Source organism: Bos mutus, chromosome 9, assembly GCF_027580195.1.
Source record: "Bos mutus isolate GX-2022 chromosome 9, NWIPB_WYAK_1.1, whole genome shotgun sequence".
Taxonomy (NCBI): Eukaryota; Metazoa; Chordata; class Mammalia; order Artiodactyla; family Bovidae; genus Bos; species Bos mutus.
In genome coordinates this window covers 9,571,196-9,596,087 of record NC_091625.1, presented here as the reverse complement: position 1 = coordinate 9,596,087, position 24,892 = coordinate 9,571,196, and the positions used below count along the sequence as shown (strand labels likewise).

The 24,892-nt window shown below is 39.9% G+C and overlaps 1 protein-coding gene across 1 annotated transcript; it reads right to left on the bottom strand.

The window, feature by feature from the left end:
- Positions 1-24,102: 24,102 nt before the first annotated feature.
- LOC138989194 (histone H2B type 1-L-like) lies at positions 24,103-24,483 on the bottom strand. Its single transcript, XM_070377100.1, has one exon. The coding sequence runs from the start codon at positions 24,481-24,483 to the stop codon at positions 24,103-24,105; it is 381 nt and encodes a 126-aa protein (XP_070233201.1).
- Between the last annotated feature and the right edge of the window lie 409 nt (positions 24,484-24,892).

Genomic DNA, 24,892 nt, shown 5'->3' with positions numbered 1-24,892 from the left:
CTCCTAAATCACTGCAGATGGTGACTGCAGTCACGAAATTAAAAGATGCTTGATCTTTGAAAGAAAAGCTATGGCAAACCTAGACAGCATATTAAAAAGCAGAGACACCCACTTTGCTGACAAAGGTCCATACAGTCAAAGCTATGGTTTTTCCAGGAGTCATGTACAGAGGTAAAGGTTGGACCATAAAGAAGGCTGAGAGCTGAAGAGATGATGCTATCTAATTGTGGTGCTGGAGAAGACACTTGAGATGTCCCTTGGACAGCAAGGAGGCAAAAACTAGTCAATCCTAAAGGAAATAAACCCTGAATATTCACTGGAGGGACTGATGCAAAAGCTCCAATACTTTGGCCACCTGATGCAAAGAACTGGCTCATTGGAGGAAAAAACCCCTGATGCTGGGAAAGACTGAGGGCAGGAGGAGAAAGGGGCATCAGAGGATGAGATGGTATCACTGACTCAATGGACATGAGTTTGAGCAAACTCTGGGAGATACTGAAGGATAAGGAAGCCCGGCATCCTGCAGTTCATGGGGTTGCAAAAGAGTTGGACACAACTTGGAGACTGAACAACAACAATTTTTAGGTGGTTTAAATTGATCATATAAATACTACATTGTCAAGATTGAAATCTGTAGATGAAAATTTTACAAGTTTTAAAGCGAAATTTTATTCGATTTAAAAATAGTTTATTGAGATAGAATTGACAAAAATTGCACTTATTTAACATGTACAATGTATGTTGATGTTTGTAACATCATCACAGTAATCAAGATAAGGAGCATATTTAATGACCATGAAAAGTTTTCTTGAGCCTCTTTGTAACTCTATATCCTGTCCCTTTCCCTATCCATGCTAAACCCTATGCAAACCCAAACCAATTTATTTCGCTATAGGTTAGATTTCATTTTCTGGAATTTTATATGAATGAAATCAATCATATAATGCCTACATTTTTTGTCTGACTTCTTGCACTCAGTGCAATTATTTTGAGATTCATCTATGTTGTTGTACATCCCAATAATTTATTCTTTTTTATTGTTTAGTACATGGTTTTGCCAAGAAAACGCACTGGTCATAGCAAACACCCTCTTCCAACAACACAAGAGAAGACTCTACACATGGACATCACCAGATGATCAACACTGAAATCAGATTGATTATATTCTTTGCAGCCAAAGATGGAGAAGCTCTATACGTCAGCAAAAACAAGACTGGGAGCTGACTGTGGCTCATAACATGAACTCCTTATTGCCAAATTGAGACTGAAATTGAAGAAAGTAGGGAAAACCACTAGACCATTCAGGTATGACCTAAATCAAATCCCTTATGATTATACAGTGGAAGTGAGAAATAGATTTAAGGGACTAGATCTGATAGAGTGCCTGATGAACTATGGAATGAGGTTCATGACATTGTACAGGAGACAGGGATCAAGACCATCCTCATGGAAAAGAAATGCAAAAAAGCAAAATGACTATCTGGGGAGGCCTTACAAATAGCTTTGAAAAGAAGAGAAGCGAAAAGCAAAGGAGAAAAGGAAAGATATAAGCATCCGAATGCAGAGTTCGAAAGAATAGCAAGAAGAGATAAGAAAGCCTTCTTCAGTGATCAATGCAAAGAAATAGAGGAAAACAACAGAATGGTAAAGACTAGAGATCTCTTCAAGAAAATTAGAGATTCCAAGGGGACATTTCATGTAAAGATGGGCTCGATAAAGGACAGAAATGGTATGGACCTAACAGAAGCAGAAGATATTAAGAAGAGATGGCAAGAATACACAGAAGAACTGTACAAAAAAGATCTTCATGACCCGGATAATCAGGATGTTGTGATCACTGACCTAGAGCCAGACATCCTGGAATGTGAAGTCAAGTGGGCCTTAGAAAGCATCACTATGAACAAAGCTAGTGGAAGTGATGGAATTCCAGTTGAGCTCTTTCAAATCCTGAAAGATGATGCTGTGAAAGTGCTGCACTCAATATGCCAGCAAATTTGGAAAACTCAGCAGCGGCCACAGGACTGGAAAAGGTCAGTTTTCATTCCAATCCCAAAGAAAGGCAATGCCAAAGAATGCTCAAACTACCACACAATTGTACTCATCTCACATGCTAGTAAAGTAATGCTCAAAATTCTCCAAGCCAGGCTTCAGCAATACGTGAACCGTGAACTTCCTGATGTTCAAGCTGGTTTTAGAAAAGGCAGAGGAATCAGAGATCAAATTGCCAGCATCCACTGGATCATGGAAAAAGCAAGAGAGTTCCAGAAAAGCATCTATTTATGCTTTATTGACTATGCCAAAGCCTTTGACTGTGTGGATCACAAGAAACTGTGGAAAATTCTGAAAGAGATGGGAATACCAGACTACCTGACCTGCCTCCTGAGAAATCTGTATGCAGGTCAGGAAGCAACAGTTAGAACTGGACATGGAACAACAGACTGGTTCCAAATAGGAAAAGGAGTACATCAAGGCTGTATATTGAACCCTGCTTATTTAACTTATATGCAGAGGACATCATGAGAAACGCTGGACTGGAAGAAACACAAGCTGGAATCAAGATTGCTGGGAGAAATATCAATAACCTCAGATATGCAGATGACACTACCCTTATGGCAGAAAGTGAAGAAGAACTCAAAAGCCTCTTGATGAAAGTGAAAGAGGAGAGTGAAAAGTTGGCTTAAAGCTCAACATTCAGAAAACAAAGATCATGGCATCTGGTCCCATCACTTCATGGGAAATAGATGGGGAAACAGTGGAAACAGTGTCAGACTTTATTTTTTGGGGCTCCAAAATCACTGCAGATGGTAATTGCAGCCATGAAATTAAAAGATGCTTACTCCTTGGAAGGAAAGTTATGACCAACCTAGATAGCATATTGAAAAGCAGAGACATTACTTTGCCAACAAAGGTCCATCTAGTCAAGGCTATGGTTTTTCCTGTCGTCATATATGGATGTGAAAGTTGGACTGTGAAGAAGGCTGAGCACCAAAGAATTGATGCTTTTGAACTGTGGTGTTGAAGAAGACTCTTGAGAGTCCCTTGGACTGCAAGGAGATCCAACCAGTCCATTCTGAAGGAGATCAGCCCTGGGATTTCTTTGGAAGGAATGATGCTAAAGCTGAAACTCCAGTACTTTGGCCACCTCATGCAAAGAGTTGACTCACTGTAAAAGACTCTGATGCTGGGAGGGATTGGGGGCAGGAGGAGAAGGGGATGACAGAGGATGAGATGGCTGGATGGCATCACCGACTCGATGGACGTGAGTCTAAGTGAACTCTGGGAGTTGGTGATGGACAGGGAGGCCTGGTGTGCTGCGATTCATGGGGTCGCAAAGAGTTGGACACAACTGAGTGACTGAACTGAACTGAACTACTCCGTTGGATTAGTCACCTCTGGCTACAACAGAACACCATAGACTGGGGGGCTTAGACAACAGAACTTTAATTCCCATAGTTCTGAAAAGTCCAAGATCAAGGTCCTGGCATGTTTGGTTCCTGATGAGAGCTATCTTCCTGGAAGCTGAAGGCTGCCTTCCTGTTGTGTCCTCACATGGCAGAAAAAGAAAGAACAATATCTTCTTACAAAATCACCAATCCTATTGAATTAGAGTACCACCCTCTAAACTCATTTCAGTTCAGTTCAGTCACTCAGTCGTGTCTGACTCTTTGCGACCCCATGAATCGCAGCACACCAGGTCTCCCTGTCCATCACCAACTCCTGGAGTTCACTCAGACTCACGTCCATCGAGTCAGTGATGCCATCCAGCCATCTCATCCTCTGTCATCCCCTTCTCCTCCTGCCCCCAATCCCTCCCAGCATCAGAGCCCAGCATCAGTGTCTTTTCCGATGAGTCAACTCTTCGAATGAGGTGACCAAAGTACTGGAGTTTCAGCTTTACCATCATTCCTTCCAAAGAAATCCCAGGGCTGATCTCCTTCAGAATGGACTGGTTGGATCTCCTTGCAGTCCAAGGGACTCTCAAGAGTCTTCTCCAACACCACAGTTCAAAAGCATCAATTCTTTGGCGCTCAGCTTTCTTCACAGTCCAACTCTCACATCCATACATGACCACAGGAAAAACCATAGCCTTGACTAGATGGACCTTTGTTGGCAAAGTAATGTCTCTGCTTTTCACTATGCTATCTAGGTTGGTCATAACTTTCCTTCCAAAGAGTAAGCGTCTTTTAATTTCATGGCTGCAGTCACCATCTGCAGTGATTTTGGAGCCCCCCAAAATTAAGTCTGACACTGTTTCCACTGTTTCCCCATCTATTTCCCATGAAGTGATGGGACCAGATGTCATGATCTTCGTTTTCTGAATGTTGAGTTTTAAGCCAACTTTTTGACTCTCCTCTTTCACTTTCATCAAGAGGCTTTTGAGCTCTTCTTCACTTTCTGCCATAAGGGTGGTGTCATCTGCATTTCTGAGGTTATTGATATTTCTCCCAGCAATCTTGATTCCAACTTGTGCTTCTTCCAGCCCAGTGTTTCTCATGATGTACTCTGCATATAAGTTAAATAAGCGGGGTTCAATACACAGCCTTGATGTACTCCTTTTCCTATTTGGAACCAGTCTGTTGTTCCATGTCCAGTTCTAACTGTTGCTTCCTGACCTGCATATAAATTTTTCATTTAACCCTAAATGCCTCGTAAGTCTTATCTTCAAATACAGTCTCATTGGGGGTTAAGGAATCAATGTATTATCTGGTGATAGCAGTAGTGGTGGAGTGATGTTTCCAGTTTTGGATTATTACAAATTAAACAGCAGCGAACATTTTTACATGTATTCATATGAATATATACTTTCTCTTTGATAATACCTAGGAGTGGAATGAATGATCATATGGCAGGTGTATGTTTAATTTTTAAAAAAACTATCAAATTGTTTTCCTAGTGATTTTATTAACTTTCATTTCCACAAGCAGTATTTGAAAGTTTCAGCTGCTTCAAATCCTTTTGAACTTGGTATGGTCAATCTTTTTTAATGTTAGTATCTTAATAAGTATATAATGATATTTTATTGTGGTTTTAATTTATATTTATCTAATAACTAATGTGTGGAGAGAGACTTTTGTCAGGAGTTCTTTGTCATCATGTAACTTTGATGAAGTGTTTGTTTAACTGTTTAGCTTTTTTTCACATTTTGTTATGGGTTGTTTTCTTGTTATTGAGTTTTGAGAGTTCTTTATATATTCTGGACACACTGATCTAAGGTCACAAGATTTTCTCCTGTTTTGTTATGAAAGTTTTAACATTCAAATCTAAAATCTACTTTGAGTTTATTTTTATATGTGAGATATGGATTGGAATTCTTTACTTTTTGCATATTGAAACCCATTTTTTTCAGCACCATTTGTTGAAAAGACAATTCTTTGTCCATTGAATTACTTTGCATCTTTGTTGAAAAAATCAGGTGATGATATATATAAGTGTTTATTTCTGAACTTCTATCCTATTCCATTGACCTATTGGCATATATTTATGCTAATATGGCTATGTTTTGATTAGCTTTATTTTTTACTTTTATAAGTCTTAAAGCTAGGTAAAAAGTTTTTCAACTTTATTCTCTCTCAAAATTATTTCTGCTATTATACATCCTTTGCATTTTCATATGCATTTAATTAGTTTGTCAGTTTCTGCATTAATACTTGCTAGAGTTTTGATTTGGTGGTATATTGAATCATTAGATCAATTTGCAAAAAATTGACATCTTAATAATATTAATGATTATCATATCTTCTCGTTTCTTTTGGTCTTCTTTGAACTCTCTCAGCAATATTTTCAAGTTACAGAGTCCAGGTCATACATATATTTGTCAGATTTATCCCTAAGAATTTCATATTTTGATATTATTGTAAATTTTATTGATTTTAAATTTCCAATTGGTATTTGTATATAGAAAAACAATTGATTTTTGTAAACTGTTATATCCTGCAACTTTGCCACACTTACTTAAAGGTTATAATAGCTATTTGTGTAGATTTCATTGGGCCTTCTATGTAGATGATAACATCATCTGTGAATGAAGATAGTTTTACTACTTTTTAATCAGAAGGCCTCTCATTTATTTTTCTTGCATTATTGCACTAGCTAGAACCTCCTATACATTGTTGAAGTAAAATAGTGAGATCACCATCCTTGTCTTAATCTTAGAAAAAAATATTCCATCTTTCATATGAGGTTTAATGTTCAGTTCAGTTCAGTCGCTCAGTCATGTCTGATTCTGCGACTCCATGGACTGTAGCATGCCAGGCCTCCCTGTCCATCACCAACTCCCAGAGCTTGCTCAAACTCATGTTCATCTCATCAGTGATGCCATACAACCATCTCATCCTTTGTCATCCCCTTCTCCTCCTGTCTTCAATCTTTTCCAGCATCCAGGTCTTTTCCAGTGAGTCAGTTCTTTGCATCAGGTGGCCAAAGTATTGGAGTTTTAGCTTCAGCATCAGTCCTTTCGATGAATATTCAGGACTGATTTCCTTTAGGATGGACTGGTTGAATCTTCTTGAAGTCCAAGGAACTCTCAAGGGTCTTCTCCAACACCACAAAAGCATCAATTCTTTGGCACTCAACTTTCTTTGGAGTCCAACTCTTACATCCATACATGACTACTGGAGAAGCCATAGCTTTGACTAGACAGACCTTTGTTGACAAAGTAATGTCTCTGCTTTTTAATATGCTGTCTCCATTGGTCATAGCTTTTCTTCCAGGGAGCAAGTGTCTTTTAATTTCAATGTTAACTGAAGTTATTTGTTTGGTTTTGGCTTTTGTTTGTTTACTTTTTTTGGTAGATGTCATTTCTCAGGTTGAGGAAGTTCTATTTTTGGTTTGCTGAGAATTTTTATCAGGATTGAACATTGAATTTTGTCAACTGCTTTTTCTGAATCTATTGAGATGAATATATAGTTTTTCTTTATTAGCTTGTTAATATGGAGAATTACATTGAGCAATTTCAAATACTGAACAAATCTTCCATTCCTGGATAAACCCCAGTTGGTCGTGATGTATTGTCTTTTTAAAATATAGTGTCAGACTCAATTTGCTGAAATTTTGTTTATATTTTTTGCATCTATGTCAATGAGGATATTGGACTATAGATTTTTTTTCTTATAATATATTTATCTTATTTTGCATGCGTGCTAAGTCACTTCAATCATATCCAATTCTTTGCAGCACTTTGGACTGTAGTCTGCTGAGCTCCTCTGTCCATGGGATTCTCCAGTCAAAAATCCTGGGGTAGGTTGCCATTCCCTTCTCCAGGGGATCTTCTCAACCCAGCGACTGAACCGCAGTCTCCAGCATTGCAGGCAGATTCTTTACCATCTGAGCAACCAGGGAAGTTCTTGTCTTGTTTTAGTATAAGGGTAATACTAACTTCATAAAATGAGTTGTGGAATACTCCTTCCTCATCAGTTTTCTGGAAGAGTTTGTGTAGAATTGATATTTTAATTTCTTCCTTAAATGTTAGGTAGAATTCCCCAGTGAAGCCATCTGGGCCTGAGGTTTTCTTGGTGAGAAAAAAGTTTTAATGACAAATTTATCTTCTTAATTTTTTTTTATAGATTTAAGGCAATTATGGGTATTATCTTCAGTAAGCTTTGATAATCTGTTTTTTTCAAGAAAAATTTGTTAATTTCATTAAGTTGTCAAGTTTATTGGCATACAGTTTTTCATAATGCTCTCTCAAGACCTTTATAAAAGCAGCCCAAGAAGGCACCCTTTTCCTTCCCACTATGCAAGGACAGAGTGAAAGGATGCCATCTGTGAACCAGGAAGAGGGCCCTCACCAGACACTGAAACTGATAGTGTCTTAATCTTGGATTTCTAGCTTCAATAACTATGAGAAATAATTTTATGTTATTTACAAGTTACCTAGTTTATGGTATTTTGTTATAATAGGCCAAACAGAGTAAGACAAGGACTTAGGGTTTTCTAAGAGTCGGACACAACTGAGCGACTTCACTTTCACTTTTCACTTTCATGCATTGGAGAAAGAAATGGCACCCCGCTCCAGTACTGTTGCCTGGAAAATCCCATGGATGGAGGAGTCTGGTAGGCTGCAGTCCATGGGGTCGATAAGAGTCGGACACGACTGAGCGACTTCACTTTCACTTTCCACCTTCATGCATTGGAGAAGGAAATGGCAACCCACTCCAGTGTTCTTGCCTGGAGAATCCCATGGATGGAGAAGCCTGGTGGGCTGCAGTCCATGGGGTAGCACAGAGTTGGACACGACTGAAGCGACTTAGCAGCAGCAGCAGCAGTCTCTTACTAAAATAAGGGAACTTCCAGTTTCCTAGGTAATACTTCATATGTAGTGTCCTGAAACAGGAAGATGTTAATCTTCCTTTGAGTTTTACATGACTTAAAGATTCCTTTAAGGTAGAAACCATATTTTGTTCTTCCTTCTATGACAAAGTGCCTTGCACAGAGTGGGCTTCAGTGAATGTTCTCTTTTGTATTTATGCTGTCAGATACTTTGATTCATTTCATGAAATAACTCACTAAGAATGCATGTTAAGATGATATTTACTTTAAAATTCTGGGCCTCTGAAAAAAATTGAAATAGAACTCATGTACCCATTTTTTAATCCTTAAGGAATTAATACTTAGTGGTAAAGAACCCACCTGCCAATGTAAGAGATATAAGTCATATGGTTCAGTCCCTAGGTCAGGAAGATCCCCTGGAGGAGGGCATGGCAATCCACTCTAGTATTCTTGTTTGGAAAATCCCACGGACAAAGGGGCCTGGTGGGCTACAGTCCATTGGGTCTCAAAGAGTCGGACACGACTGAGCAACTTAGCACACCGCACAGACACAGCGCAATATCAGGGCAATAAAACTAGTCCTGCTTGAAATCAGCTAATGAATCCTTTGTAAACAAATGAATAATCTGCCTTTCTTACAGGTAGACAGAGAGCATAAGATTTTAAATTGAGGATTTTCAAATTTGATGAAGATACTTTTATTTAGCCTATCTCCTTCTTTCTGTCCACAAGCAAATAAAAGAGCTTTGACATTCTGCAGCTGATATGTTCAAGGTCCCTTGAGTCATTTGTCTAAAACTGTCTCTATTTCACTGATAATAACAAGGCCACCAGTTAGCCCTTCTGCTTTTTCTTCTTCTATTTCTTTTTGTTATTTTTAGTTTACTCTGAGTATCTGCAAATTTCAGTTGATGTCCCTTCAAGGCATCTCCCAGTGAATTTTCTAACTGAAAATTTCATTGTTGTCAAGCTTGTGCGAAAATTTTTTGGTAGCTATCTAGGGTCAAGTGTAGATTTCTTAGCAAGCCCTCCACAGACTTGTAAAGTCTGAATCACAGATGGGAATGATATAGGCAGAAGGAACAAAAAGTGCCTGGGGCTCATGGGGTCAGGAAAGGTGTTTAAGGAAGGTGACTTTAGTTGGCTTTTACAGAGATGAGAATTACTACTTGTCACCCAGTAGAGATCAAAGTTGTTGTTTAGATATGAGCTTTTAGCTTGTTTGTTTCTTGTTCTTTTCAGCAGAAACAACCCTTTATAATGGCAAAAGAACCAAAATAATAGGATGAGGATGAAAAACAAAAAGTAGTTGTGTATATGAAGCGCCTGGTTAATGCAGCGGTGTATGCGTGTATATTTAAGGGAGGGAGATAGGAAGATAATTTATCATTTATAGGTGTTCAGATTCTTGTATATTTCAGGGAGGGAGATAGGAAGGAAGATAATTTGTCATTTATAGGTGTTCAGATTCTTGTATATTTCAGGGAGGGAGATAGGAAGATAATTTATCATAATTTATAGGTGTTCAGATTCTTAGGCAGCATGCTTACCTGATGGAAAAAGACCCTTGCTTGGAGATCCTTGATCTGGAGTTGGATACAGTGACTGAATGGGATTTTGAACTGTTTTCTTGTGAAGGAGTAAGTAGGGAAGAAGAGTGAAAGTCTGTGTCATGCCCAGGAGGCTAGACCAGGGAAGGTTGCTTCACTGTTTAATCCTATTTCTCTCTCTTTCTGGTACATGTTACTTTATATTTCCAGCCTCCCATAGTAGAAGCAACCATGTGATTAAGTTCTATCAGCAGGACGCTGGTGAAAGTGATGGGTACCATTTCCTGACCTAGCCCATAACAGAAGTTTCCCATGTGTGATTTTCTCTCTCTCCCTGTCTGCTGGTCAGATGTCAGTTCTCTGGTAGCCTCAGAGGTCACGTATGAAGACGGCAAAGGCCCGTAGTGATGAGGTGGACAGTACATCCCACGTTACCCCCGTGGTCACTCAGGGCATCATCAAGGTAAAAATAATGGCCAGAATTTCTGCCAGACAGGTAGTGAGGGACTTGCTTTTTTAAAAATATATTTCCATGTAATATATTTCACACTTACATAAAAATACGGAGAGAAGTATAAAAATGCCTGAGCCTTCACATCCATTTTTGTCAAATCTTTATCTGTTTTTTTTCCCTTTGTGATTCTCAGTGGTTTGCATTTTGGCTACTATGAGGTTTTCATATAGTGGCCTACATGTGCATGCGTGTATACTCAGTTGTGTCCGACTCTTTGCAACCCATGGACTGTAGCCCACCAGGCTCCTCTGTCCATGGGATTTCCCAGGCAAGAATACTGATGTGGGTTGCCATTTCCTCCTCCAAGGGATTTTCCTGAGCTAGGGATTGAACCAATGTCTCCTGCATTCATAGGCAGGTTCTTTACCACTGAGTCACCTGGGATTGTTTTAAATTATTGATCTCAATTTCAAATCCATTTCTAAAACCATGCATTTGTACAGATGATTTTACTACTTATGTCTTTTAACTTCCCTCCTATCTTTGTGTGTGAAAGATTTCCTACCTTTATTATGTGTTTCCTTTACCACTGAGTTTTTAATTTTGTAATTTTCTTCTTTCTAGGTGTGGCCTTTTCTTTTTGATCTAGAGAAGTTCCTTTAGAATATGTTGCAAAGCTGTTTTGCTGGTGCCGAATTTTTTTAGCTTTTGCTTGTCTGTAAAGTTTTTGTTTGAACTGAATCTTGATGTTGCTTATATTATGAATTTTACCCATGTTTTGAGAGTTATTTCTTATTGTGGTAGAATATCTACTTTGAAAGTTTCATTTTATGTTTTTTTTAATTATAAAATTTTTATATCAAAATATGCTATTATATATATGTGAAAGTGAAAGTGTTAGTCATTCACTCGTGTCCAACTCTTTTCGACCCCATGGACTATAGTCTGCCAGGCTCCTCTGTCCATGGAATCCTCCAGGGTTGCCACTTCCTTTTCCAGGGTATCTTCCCGATGCAGGGATCAAACTTAGTCTCCTGCATTGCAGGTGGATTCTTTACCGTCTGAGCCATCAGGAAGCCCCTATAATATCATATATATATATATATATATATAAAAATACTGAGTAATTTTAAGCTTAGATATGCAGGCTGCATGCTGGTCACATTAGTTTTATTTAAACAGTTACTAATAGGCAATATACGGCATATATATATATATATATATATATATATATATAAAAATACTGAGTAATTTTAAGCTTAGATATGCAGGCTGCATGCTAGTCACATTAGTTTTATTTAAACAGTTACTAATAGGCAATATAATATACTTGTCAATAGTTTTGGCTCTTAAAAACAAACAAAACTTTGCTTTAAATTTTGGCTCAGCTGTGGAACTCTGGGCAAGTGACTGTCCCAACTTTTTCCTCTGTAAAATGGTGAAAGAACAGCAACTTTTTGGAATTGTGAGCTTTGTTCATTGCAGGAGCATATAAAGTGTTTAGCTCAGCACCTAATGCACAGTAAAGTACTGAACACAAAATTAACTTATTTTATTTCAGGAGAATGTTTTTCCTACAGAGGATTAAACTTCCCTCATGTCCTTACATTTCAGAAGTGAGGTCCCGTTCGTGGTGTTCTATGAATTACAAGCATCCTCAGGTCCTGAGCAGGTGAGCAGTGATTCTGTTTGCCCTGATGACCAAGGAGAGGTGCTGCCTTGCTGTTGTCTTCCTCCTCCTGGCCTCCAGCTCCTGCTCTGAGTCGGGTGTGTGCCTGGATGGTGGGAGGAGTGTCCCAGAGCCGTCTTGCCTGCACAGTCACGCCACGGGCTGCCGTAAGGAAAACACACCAGGGAGGCTAGGCTTTTCTCTGAGTGGAAAGAGGGCAGATGCTACCGGTGCTGTTTGTCTTCCAGGCAGAGGAGGCCCTTCTCGGGTTGTGGTCCCACTTAAACACAGACGCTCACTTCCCGTCCCCTACTCCCTCAGTGAAGGTGCTGTGCTGTGCCTTATGGTAACATCTTACAGCCTCATCAATGGTGAGATGGACAAACACTTATTGACCCTTTATAACAAATAAGGCAATGCTGTTTAAAAACAATAAAACATAGTTCTGTTGACAATGCACTTTTTTCCTGTTATCCTCAGAGTTTATGTCATGATGAAGATATGATGGCAAGCTTTCCAGGACATTCAGCCTTCAGTCACAGTGCTCTGGGATTACTGGTTTGCTGAAATATGAAATATGAATATAAAAACACCTGACTCACCCAATTATTTCCTAGAATAGTTAGCTGGGTGGAGGCTCCCCGAGTTAATAACTAAATCCAACCCTCAAATCTATTGGCAAAGGGCATGTTTAAGCTTAATGACTCTGTATCCACCCAGAGAGATAAAGGAGGCTTTGATATCCTACTCAGTAGGCTGGGGGAGGGGCATGAGTCATTAGGTACCTGGGAACTGAAGGTGTGGCCTATACTGGGAGTATTTTGAAAGGTGAGTTGAAGTACTAGCCTAGTCCTTCAGAGACTGCCCCGCATCAAGCCTGAGGCTGAAGATTCAAGAATAGGACTTGAACAAGAGAAGAACTTGTGCAAGGGGAGCATAGGGCAGAGTAAATAATCTCTGCATTATGACATGTGGGTCAAGAGTTATGCTGGCTCACACAGGATCCACAATCCCACTCCAGGGCATATAGCCGGACAAAACTGTAATTCAAAAGGAAGCATGCTCCTCATTGTTCATTGCAGCACTATTTGCAATAGCCAAGACGTGGAGGCAACCCAAATATTCACTGACAGAGGAATGGATAAAGAGGATGTGGTGTACATACATACACACACATACCAATATATGGAATATATACTGTTCCCTTGTATTTATATACAATGGAATATTATTCAGCCATAGAAAAGAATGAAATAATGCCATTTGCAGCGCCTTGGGGGCCTAGAGATTGTCATACTAAGTAAAGTAAGTCAGACAAAGAAAAACAAATATCATATAATATTGCCTATATGGGGAATCTAAACTATGACACAGGTGAACTTTGCTACAAACAGAAACAGGCTCATGGGCATAGAGAAGAGACTTGTGGTTGCCCAGAGCAAGAGGGATGGGGGAGAGGTGGATTGATCATTTGGGATTAGCAGATGCAAACTATTATACATAGGATGGATAAACAACAAGGTCCTACTTATAGCACTCTATAGCACAGAGAACTATATTCAACATCCTGTGAAAAACCATAAAAAAGAATATGAAAAAGAATGTATATATATATATGTATGTATAATGGAATCACTTTGCTGTACAGCAGAAATTAACACAACATTGTAAATAGACTATTAGTTCAATAAAATAAAAAAGAGCTGTACAAGTTTAGAAAAAGAAAATTTCCACAGCTTAAAAAATTTCCTATCTAATCGTACTGTTGAATGACCTACGGTATATGAGGTGTCTAGCCCAGTATCTGGCCGGCATATACTGTCACTCAATCTGTTTCTTCCCTTCATCTATGATCTTTGCTTTTTATTTAATTTTTGTAAGAATAAGAGTACTTAAAGATGGTATCTATAAAAGTCTTATGTAAGTTCATATTTCTAAGATATTAATTAGTATCTAAAGCTCTCTCATTGGTTTCACTGTGAACAATAATGAAACATGACAGCAAATTTAGTCATCTGTATCAAATTTCTGCCATATGGTTCAGAAATTATTTGGGGAAACACTTTGGAATGAAGACTCTTAGATCATTTTAGTATCTTACCATGGTTTTGCCAAAAACAAACAAACAAACCCTGTACATATAGCCAGAATATTAATTTTAAAACATCACTGGTAACTCCATGTAGTTACTCATTTTTGAATACTAAACTACCAGAGTGACATTTTAAATGTGGGGCCAATCTTTCCAGTTCTTTTCCTGAGAAAATAAATTATGCTTTGAAGTATTAGTAAATTAGAGAAACTTTTCAGCTGTTCCACAATAAATTATTCCACAAGGTAGAAAAAAAAATCATTTCACACGTCCTAGTAAAAGTCACTGTGTTATACAAGGTCCTGTTATATAGCACAGGGACCTATACTCAATATTTTATAATAACCTATAAGGGAAAAAAGTCTGAAAAAGAATATATATGTATATTCATAACTGAATCACTTTGCTGTATACCTGAAACTAACACAACAATGTAAATCAACTATATTTCTATTAAAAAAAAAGCCACTGTATCCTGAATAGGGTAACAAACACTCTAACATATAAAACCCAATGTATTAAGGCATGGGAGAAGGCAATGGCACCCCACTCCAGTACTCTTGCCTGGAAAATCCCATGGATGGAGGAGCCTGGTAGGCTGCAGTCCATGGGGTCGCTAAAAGTCCGACACGATTGAGCAACTTCACTTTCACTTTCCACTTTCATGCGTTGGAGAAGGAAATGGCAACCCACTCCAGTGTTCTTGCCTGGAGAATCCCAGGGACGGAGAAGCCTGGTAGGCTGCAGTCCATGGGGTCGCACAGAGTCGGACACGACTGAAGCGACTTAGCAGCAGCAGCAGCAGCAGCATATAAGGCATGGACAATATAAAGTATTTGAGAGCATCTTTTTCAACTCTACCTAGTCACCTATTTCATGTTTTCTTAATGTGTGTATGAAATAATTCTATATATTTAAGACTTCATTAAACCTAAGTATATGAGGTAACTTCAAAATAATGTTTTTGTCAATAACAGTTAATCATGCATCTCTCATTTAATGATATTTTATTAAAGTCAGGTTTTTCTTTTCTAGAATATGCTAATATTGCTGTCTTCTAGAACAAAATATCAGTAAAAAAAGAAAAAAGGATTTACTTGACTGAGTATTATGAAATTTTGATAGGCTGGATTTTAACTCTTTGAAGATTAGCTTTCCTTTTGCACCTCTCCCCTCCCCCACACCCCTCTGCTCCAACACGTACCCTTTGGGGCAAGTTTCCCTTTCACAGATACAGCCTTGTTGTTGGGCCAATCTGGCTACAGACAGGATGTAACTTGTAGGAAGGAGAAACCCTGGTGTCCCAGAAAGACTGAGGCTGACGGCGGAGGGGCCAGCCTGCCTCTTCCCTTTGCTTTGCTAGACAGTGAGTGTGTTCTGGGAGAAGTGGCCCACTGCCACCCAGGAGCGTGGGGAGCTGTGACCCCGGCCAGGCTCTCTGTAAGGAAAAGGGGAGAATTCAGGAGGCAGTACAATTCAAGGGCAGGACGTGCTTCCAAAGGAGGAAAGAGGAGCCAGAAAGGGTGATTTGAAGACTTCAGATAATTTGGCAACTTTTTACCTAGGGCTTGTGAGTGTGTGTGTGTGTATATAGGAAGGAAGTAGCATTGCGAAACATCCCTACGTACCACTGGCCAGCCTCCCTGGCTTTGAAAAACAACAATAAAAAACAAACTACTTTGAATCCTTTCATAACAGGAAATAACATACTGGAAACTAGAGAATTGTGATGTAAAAATAAATCCAAGAACTTAGAACAATAAAGGCTAAATAATTTATTAAAAGGGTTTGGATAATAAAAGTTGGGAATAATAGAACAGGAGCACCCAGTTTAGTTCACGAGGCATCAAATAAGGTAGTGAAAATAGCTGAGAGCCACACATTTGCCGGTTTTCAAATATATCCAAGGATTGTCAGGGCTCTCATCTCCAAATATCATTGTAACCTAAATTGTCTTCGCATTGCAACTTTCGTAAATTCAAATAATAGCAGTAAGGAACTGACAAAGGATCAGTTGTATAGGTTTCAGAAAAACAAGTTTTGGTTTCCCTTTAGTAAGAAAATCTAGTAAAGAAAAATGAGTTCTTGTAGTTCTTTTTTAGACATGTTTCATATTCCACTGTAGTCAAATCAGAGGCAGTTTCTCTCTATATAATGAGTACAGGTGATGCATATGTGATGAGTTATTAGAGAGCCACTGGTTTTTGTGATATGATATCCACTTAGAACATGATTCTGAAAATTGTTTATACCCACATCTAATGCAGATGGTGCCAGCCAGAAGCATTCAGAAGTCATCACACACCACACAGGCAAACATCATGATGCTGAGGAGAAAGGGTCTTCCCCTGCCACTCCTTGCTAATTTATTATCTTCTCAGTCTAGCTCTCTAGAGAAGGCAATGGCAATTCACTCCAGTACTCTTGCCTGGAAAATCCCATGGACCGAGGAGCCTGGTGGGCTGCAGTCCACGGGGTCACTAAGAGTCAGACACGACTGAGCGACTTCACTTTCACTTTTCACTTTCACGCATTGGAGAAGGAAATGGCAACCCACTCCAGTGTTCTTGCCTGGAGAATCCTAGGGACGGGGGAGCCTGATAGGCTGCCGTCTCAGGGGTCCCACAGAGTCGGACACGACTGAAGCGACTTAGCAGCAGCAGCAGCAGCTCTCAGGACCTGTGTTTCTTCTTCTAGACACAGAACACTTCTGCTCTCTTATCATGAACTCACCCACGTGAACCTTCACTGTTTTTCGTTTGACCTGACTTGTTTTCAGATAAAGAGTCAAAGAAGGGAGGAAATGAAGAGAAGGGACCTAAAGAGGTGCTCCAGTTTTGGGGTTCTCCCTGGTGGAAAGCCTTCTGCGGCTTCTAGAGCTGATAGATGTGGGTCTGAAACTGGTGCCCAGAGGCGGCTCTTCATATACTCATTGCTGACAGTTCGTTTATTTTGCAGAAGTCGCCTTAAAAGTTTGCTTATAAAATGCACCTCTTTCTTGTATTTATCCACTTGCTATGACTAATCTTTAGTCTCATTTTTTTGTTTTTGGCCTCAGTTTGATTCATTGTACTTCAACAAATTGTTTAAGTGACCCATTTCTTTAACATATTTTTTTGTATACCATTAAAAAATTTTTTTTGTGTGTATAGACAACCAAATCCTTGAAAAGAGGTGAAGTAATGATTCTTTGATTAGTGAGCTCTACTGTCACTCTTATGCCCTAATGTTGTTTTGTGAATGATGTTTAAAGTATTTAATAAATTGTGTCTTTAATATGATCATGGAAATGATTTCCTAGTTATACTCCAATTTACAACAAACTACTGAATGCTGAAAGTGAACAGAAATGCATTTATCTGTATAAATGTCTTGAAATAACCCTATCTAAGATGTCTTTTTTGTGCTGTGTAGTGACCTTTATGGGAGTTTTAAGCCATTCAGCTGGAGGATAAAAAATCCTCCAGACATTTATACTAAGTATGAAAACCCAGGTATGAGACTGATGATACTATGACTAAGCCTTGTACTTTATATAGCGTGTTATACAATCAGTTTTGGAATCTTTTAGAGTAACTGAGAGGATATTAAAACAATAATCGTTCCTTTTCCAATAACTCGCTTACACGTTAATCAGCATATTCAAGCTTCCTTCTCATTAGTTTTACAAAATTCTAGGAAATACTTTCCATTGTATGTTATGAGTGACTTTATTAAAGGATTAAAATCCTTTCAATAGACAATAGGGATGTGAAGTTGGATACAGGTATTTTGTATCCCAAGCCAATGTTCCAGTCCCAGGTAAATCTTGAAAAGGACTCAATTTAGTTATTTTATACTTTGTTTTATGGCAAAAGTAGCCATGTAATAAATTTTGCATGCCACATCTTACCTCAAATTCTCCATCCTGGCTCTTGTTTCTACATTCAGAACACTGGGAAAAATTGCTGAGAAAAATCTCTGGCCAAAAAAATTTTTTTCTTGCAATACTATAGTTCATACTTTTCATTGAATGTCTGCTGAGTCCTTGATGAGACTTTTTTTTCCCCCTTGGAGAAGGGATACATCCGATCACCCTCCCATTATTCAATTCAGTTCAGTTCAGTCGCTCAGTCGTGCCCGACTCTTTGTGACCTCATGAACTGCAGCACGCCAGGCCTCCCTGTCCATCACCAACTCCCAGAGTTCACCCAGACTCACGTCCATCGAGTCAGTGATGCCATCCAGCCATCTCATCCTCTGTCGTCCCCTTCTCCTCCTGCCCCCAATCCCTCCCAGCATCAGAGTCTTTTCCAATGAGTCAACTCTTCACATGAGGTGGCCAAAGTACTGGAGTTTCAGCTTTACCATCATTCCTTCCAAAGAAATCCCAGGGCTGATCTCCTTCAGAATGGACTGGTTGGATGTCCTTGCAGTCCAAGAGACTCTCAAGAGTCTTCTTCAACACCACAGTTCAAAAGCATCAATTCTTCGGCTCAGCCTTCTTCACAGTCCAACTCTCACATCCACACATGACCATTGGAAAAACCATAGCCTTGACTATACAAACTTTTGTTGGCAAAGTAATGTCTCTGCTTTTGAATATGCTATCTAGGTTGGTCATAACTTTCCTTCCAAGGAGTAAGCGTCTTTTAATTTCATGGCTGCAGTCACCATCTGCAGTGATTTTGGAGCCCAGAAAAGTGAAGTCTGACACTGTTTCCACTGTTTCCCCATCTATTTCCCATGAAGTGATGGGACCAGATGCCATGATCTTCGTTTCCTGAATGTTGAGCTTTAAGCCAACTTTTTCACTCTCCACTTTCACTTTCATCAAGAGGCTTTTGAGTTCCTCTTCACTTTCTGCCATAAGGGTGGTGTCATCTGCATATCTGGGGTTATTGATATTTCTCCATGCAATCTTGATTCCAGCTTGTGCTTCTTCCAGTCCAGCGTTTCTCATGATGTACTCTGCATAGAAGTTAAATAAGCAGGGTGACAATATACAGCCTTGACGTACTCCTTTTCCTATTTGGAACCAGTCTGTTGTTCCATGTCCAGTTCTAACTGTTGCTTCCTGACCTGCATACAGATTTCTCAAGAGGCAGGTCAGGTGGGCTGGTATTCCCATCTCTTTCAGAATTTTCCACAGTTTATTGTGATCCACACAGTCAAAGGATTTGGCCTAGTCAATAAAGCAGAAATAGATGTTTTTCTGGAACTCTCTTGCTTTTTCCATGATCCAGCGGATGTTGGCAATTTGATCTCTGGTTCCTCTGTCTTTTCTAAAACCAGTTTGAACATCAGGAAGTTCATGGTTCACATATTGCTGAAGCCTGGCTTGGAGAATTTTGAGCATTACTTTACTAGCATGTGAGATGAGTGCAATTGTGCAGTAATTTGAGCATTCTTTGGCATTGCCTTTCTTTGGGATTGGAATGAAAACTGACCTTTTCCAGTCCTGTGGCCACTGTTGAGTTTTCTGCACCGACTTCCTGTATGTGGCCACAGGCGGCCTTGCTCTTACTTTATAGACAAAACTGAAGCACCAGCTGGAAACTCTGTTCAGCTTTACCAGCGACAGTCTACACACTTCACTTACCAGCTCCCACACATATCCTCAGGGTTTTCTTTCTCATGGGAGGAGTGTCATTCTTTGGATGGAGGTTAGTCATTATCTGTGTTCCCTATCACAGGCTCTCCAAAGACCTGGTGCTGTGCTGCATCACTGTCCCCCTTGTCTTTGTTCTGCTGCTGCTGCTGCTAAGTCCCTTCAGTCGTGTCCGACTCTGTGAGACCCCATAGATGGCAGTCCACCAGGCTTCTCCATCCCTGGGATTCTCCAGGCAAGAATACTGCAGTGGGTTGCCATTTCCTTCTCCAATGCATGCACGCGTGCTAAGTGGCTTCAGTCGTGTCTGACTCTGTGCGACCCTATGGACAGCAGCCCACCAGGCACCTCTGCTCACAGGATTCTCCAGGCAAGAATACCGGAGTGGGTTGCCATTTCCTTCTCCCTTTGTTCTCCACTGGTCCCTCATCACAGCCCTTAACCCTCTGCCTAGCCCCCAGGTGAGGATGTTCTGCAGTTCAGTGCTTACCCTTTCCTTCTCTCCTGGGTGCCTCACAAATGAGATCTCACCCACATCCCTGGCTTCAAGTGCTCACTAAAGATGTCTGCATGTGGCTCTAGCCCTGACAGCTCTCCCAAGAGAGCTTGACACCCAGGGGACGGTTCTACTCATCTGTCCAAAGATGCCTCCATCATAAAATGTTCAAAATGAATCCATAATTGGGGACACTTTTATAATCTTATCTTCTGTATTCTCCTTGATAATGAATGGGGCTATGAATGTCCAGGCTTGAAGCCTAGAAGTCATCTTTATCTCTTCCCTTGCTCTGACTCTCTACTTTCAGAAAATTACCAAGTTCTGTGATATAATAATAATTAATTGTGCTTAATATGGGCTGGGCATTTTTCTAAGAGGATTAAATGTATCATCTCAATCTTCATCATTACTGTATTCTGTGGGTGGCTATTACTGGCTATTATTTTTATTTATTTATTTTTAAAGTATCACTTTATTTACTTTTTTTTAAAAGTACGTATTTATTTGGCTCCACAGGGTCTCAGTTGTGGCATGTAGGATCTTGTGTTGCGGCACGAGGGCTTCTTTCTAGTTGTGGACCGTGGGCTCAGTTATCCTGCAGCACGTGGGATCTTAGTTCCTCCACTAAGGATCAAACCTGTGTCCCCTGCATTGGAAAGTGGATTCTTAATCACTGGACCACCAGGGACCTCTGCCATCAACATCTTAAAGGTAAGAAAGCTGAGGCACAGAGAGGCAAAACAATGTCAGGAGACAGGGTAGGGCTGGGGTCTAATTACACAGCCAGCTTTCAGGCTTTCAACAACCACACTCTGCTGCCTTCCAACATGCTGCTGCTGCTGCTTAGTCATTTCAGTCGTGTCTGACACTTTGCGACCCTATAGACTGCAGCCTGCCAGGATCCTCTAACCATTAGATTCTTTAGGCAAGGCTAAAGTGGGTGATCAAACCTAGGTCTCCTGCATTGCAGGCAGAGCCACCAGGGAAGTCCACCTTTCAGCATGTCAGTCCCCTAAATATCCTGAATTCATTTCCTCCTATTCTTTTTTTTTCTTTATTAATTACTTTATTTTTTATTGAAGGATAATTGCTTTACAGAGTTTTGCTGTTTTCTGTCAAACCTCAACATGAATCATCCATAGGAATACATATATCCCCTCCCTTTTGAAATTCTCTCCCATCTCCCACCCCATTTCACCCCTCTAGGTTGATACAGAGGCCCCTGTTTGAGTTTCCTGAGACATACAGCAAATTCTCATTGGCTATCTATTTTACATATGGTAATGTAAGTTTCCATGTTACTCTTTCCATACATCTCACCCTCTCCTCCCCTCTACCCATGTCCATAAGTCTATTCTCTATGTCTGTTTCTCCATTGCTGCCCTGTAAATAAATTCTTCAGTACCATTTTTTTAGATTCCATATATACGTGTTGCTGCTGCTAAGTTGCTTCAGTCATGTCCAACTCTGTGCAACCCCATAGACGGCAGCCCACCAGGCTCCCCTGTCCCTGGGATTCTTCAGGCAAGAACACTGGAGTGGGTTGCCATTTCCTTCTCCAATGCAGAAAGTGAAAAGTGAAAGTGAAGTCGCTCAGTTGTGTCCGACTCTTAGAGACCCCATGGGCTGCAGCCTACCAGGCTCCTCCGTCCATGGGATTTTCCAGGCAAGAGTACTGGAGTGGGGTGCCATTGCCTTCTCCGATATATGCGTTAGAATGCAGTATTTATCTTTCTCTTTCTGACTCCCTTTACTCTGTATAATAGGTTCTAGGTTCATCCAGCTCATTAGAACTGACTTGGATGTGTTCCGTTTTATGGCTGAGTAATATTCCATTGTGTATATGTACCACAATTTCTTTATTCATTCATCTGTCAATGGACATCTAGATTCCTTCTGTGTTCTAGCTATTGTAAATAGTGCTGCAATGAACATTGGGATATATGAGTCTATTTCGAAAAATTTTGGTTTCCTCAGGGTTTTGCCTAGGACTGGGATTCCTTAGTCATATGGTAATTTTATTCCTAGTTTTTTAAGGAATCTCTATGCCATCTTCCATAATGACTGTATCAATTTACATTCCCACCAACAGTGCAAAAACATTCCCTTTTCTCTACACCCTCTCCAGCATCTGTTGTTTGTAGCATTTTTGATGGGGGCCATTCTGACCAGTGTGAGGTGATATCTCATTGTACTTTTGATCTGCATTTCTCTAATAATGAGGATGTTGAGCATCTTTTCATGTGTTTGTTAGCCATCTGTATGTCTTCTTTGGAGAAATGTCTACTTAGGTTTCTTTCCCACTTTTTGATTGGGTTGTTTGTTTTTCTGGTATTGAGTTGTATGAGCTGATTCCATATTTTGGAAATTAATCATTTGTCAGTTGTTTCATTTGCTATTATTTTCTCCCATTCCGAGCATTGTGTCTTCACCTTGTTTATAGTTTCCTTTGCTGTGCAAAAGCTTTTAAGTTTAATCAGGTCCCGCTTGTTTACTTTCATTTTTATTTCCATTAGTCTAGGAGGTGGGTCATAGAGGATCTTATTTGATTTATTTTGTTGAGTGTTCTGCCTATGTTTTCCTCTAAGAGTTTTATAGTTTCTGGTCTTACATTTAGGTCTTTAATCCATTTTGAGTTTATCTTTGTGTATGGTGTTAGGAATTATTTTAATTTCATTCTTTTACATATAGCTGTCCAGTTTTCCCAGTACCATTTATTGAAGAGGCTGCCTTTGCCCCATTGTATGATCTTGCCTCCTTTGTCAAAAATGAGGTACCCATAGGTGCATGGGTTTATCTCTGGGCTTTCTATCTTGTTCTATTGGTCTATATTTCTGTTTTTGTGCCAGTACCATACTGTTTTGATGACTGTAGCTTTGTAATACTATCTGAAGTCAGGAAAGTTAATTCCTCCAGCTCCATTCTTTCTCAAGACTGCTTTGGCTATTTGGGGTTTTTTTGTGTTTCTATATGAACTGTGAAATTTTTTGTTCTAGTTCTGTGAAAAAATGCCATGGTAATTTGATAAGGATCACGTTAAATCTGTAGATTGTGTTTGGTAGTATAGTCATTTTCACAATATTGATTCTTCCTACCCAGGAACATGGAATATCTCTCCATCTGTTTATGTCATCTTTGATTTCTTTCATCAGTGTCTTAATACTTTTCTGTGTACAATTCTTTTGTCTCCTTATGTAAGTTTATTCCTAGATATTTAATTCTTTGTGTTGTAATGGTGAGTGGGATTGATTCCTTAATTTCTCTTTCTGATTTTTCATTGTTAGCATATAGTAATGCAAGTGACTTTTGTGTATTGATTTTGTATCCTGCAACTTTGCTAAATTCACTGATTAGCTTGAGTAATTTTCTGATACTATCTTTAGGGTTTCCTATGTACAGTATCGTGTCATCTGCAAACAGTGAAAGCTTTACTTCTTCTTTTCCAATCTGGATTCCTTTTATTTCTTTTTCTTTGATTGCAGTAGCTAGGATGTCCAGAACTATGTTGAATAATAGTGGGGAAAGAGGATAGCCTTGTCTTGTTCCTGATCTTTGGGGGAATGCTTTCAGTTTTTCACCATTGAGAATAATGTTTGCTGTAGGCTTATCATATATGGCCTTTACTATGTTGAGGTAGGTTCCTTCTATGCCCATTTTTTGAAGAGTTTTAAAAACAAAGCTAGTGGAGGTGATGGAATTCCAGTTGAGCTATTTCAAATCCTGAAAGATGATGCCATGAAAGTGCTGCACTCAATATGCCAGCAAATTTGGAAAACTCAGCAGTGGCCACAGGACTGGAAAGGTCAGTTTTCATTCCAATCCCAAAGAAAGTGAAAGTGAAGTCACTCAGTCGTGTCTGACTCTTAGCGACCCCATGGACTACAGCCCACCAGGCCCTCTGTACATAGGATTATCCAGGCAAGAGTACTGGAGTGGGGTGCCATTGCCTTCTCTGTTAACAGCGGCTAGGCATATTATATTTACTTGGAGCTGGTATACTTGGTGACAGCCTTAGTGCCCTCAGACATGGCATGCTTGCCCAGCTCCCCAGGTAGCAGCAAGCGCACGGCGGTCTGGATCTCCCTGGATGTGATAGTTGAGCGCTTGTAGTAATGCACCAGGTGCGATGCCTCACCAGCGATGGGCTCAAAAATGTCGTTGACGAAGGAGTTCATGATTCCCATGGCCTTGGACGAGATGCCGGTGTCCGGATGGACTTGCTTCAGCACCTTGTACACGTACACGGAGTGGTTCTTCTTGCGGCTGCGCTTGTGCTTCTTGCCGTCCTTCTTTTGGGCCTTGGTCACAGCTTTTTTAGAGCCCTTTTTAGGGGCAGGAGCAGACTTAGCCAGTTCAGGCATGTCTATAATGACAACACCCAACAACACAGAATCCCAAAGAAAGGCAATGCCAAAGAATGCTCAAAATACCACACAATTGCACTCATCTCACACGCTAGTGAAGTAATGCTCAAAATTCTCCAAGCCAGGCTTCAGCAATATGTGAACTGTGAACTTCCTGATGTTCAAGCTGGTTTTAGAAAAGGCAGAGGAACCAGAGATCACATTGCCAACATCTGCTGGATCATGGAAAAAGCAAGAGAGTTCCAGAAAAACATCTATTTCTGCTTTATTGACTAGGCCAAAACCTTTGACTGTGTGGATCACAATAAACTGTGGAAAATTCTGAAAGAGATGGGAATACCAGACCACCTGACCTGCCTCTTGAGAAATCTGTATGCAGGTCAGGAAGCAACAGTTAGAACTGGAC

Excerpts from the sequence above, each read along its gene's own strand:
- LOC138989194 (XM_070377100.1), bottom strand. The coding sequence starts at position 24,483 with ATGCCTGAACTGGCTAAGTCTGCTCCTGCCCCTAAAAAGGGCTCTAAA.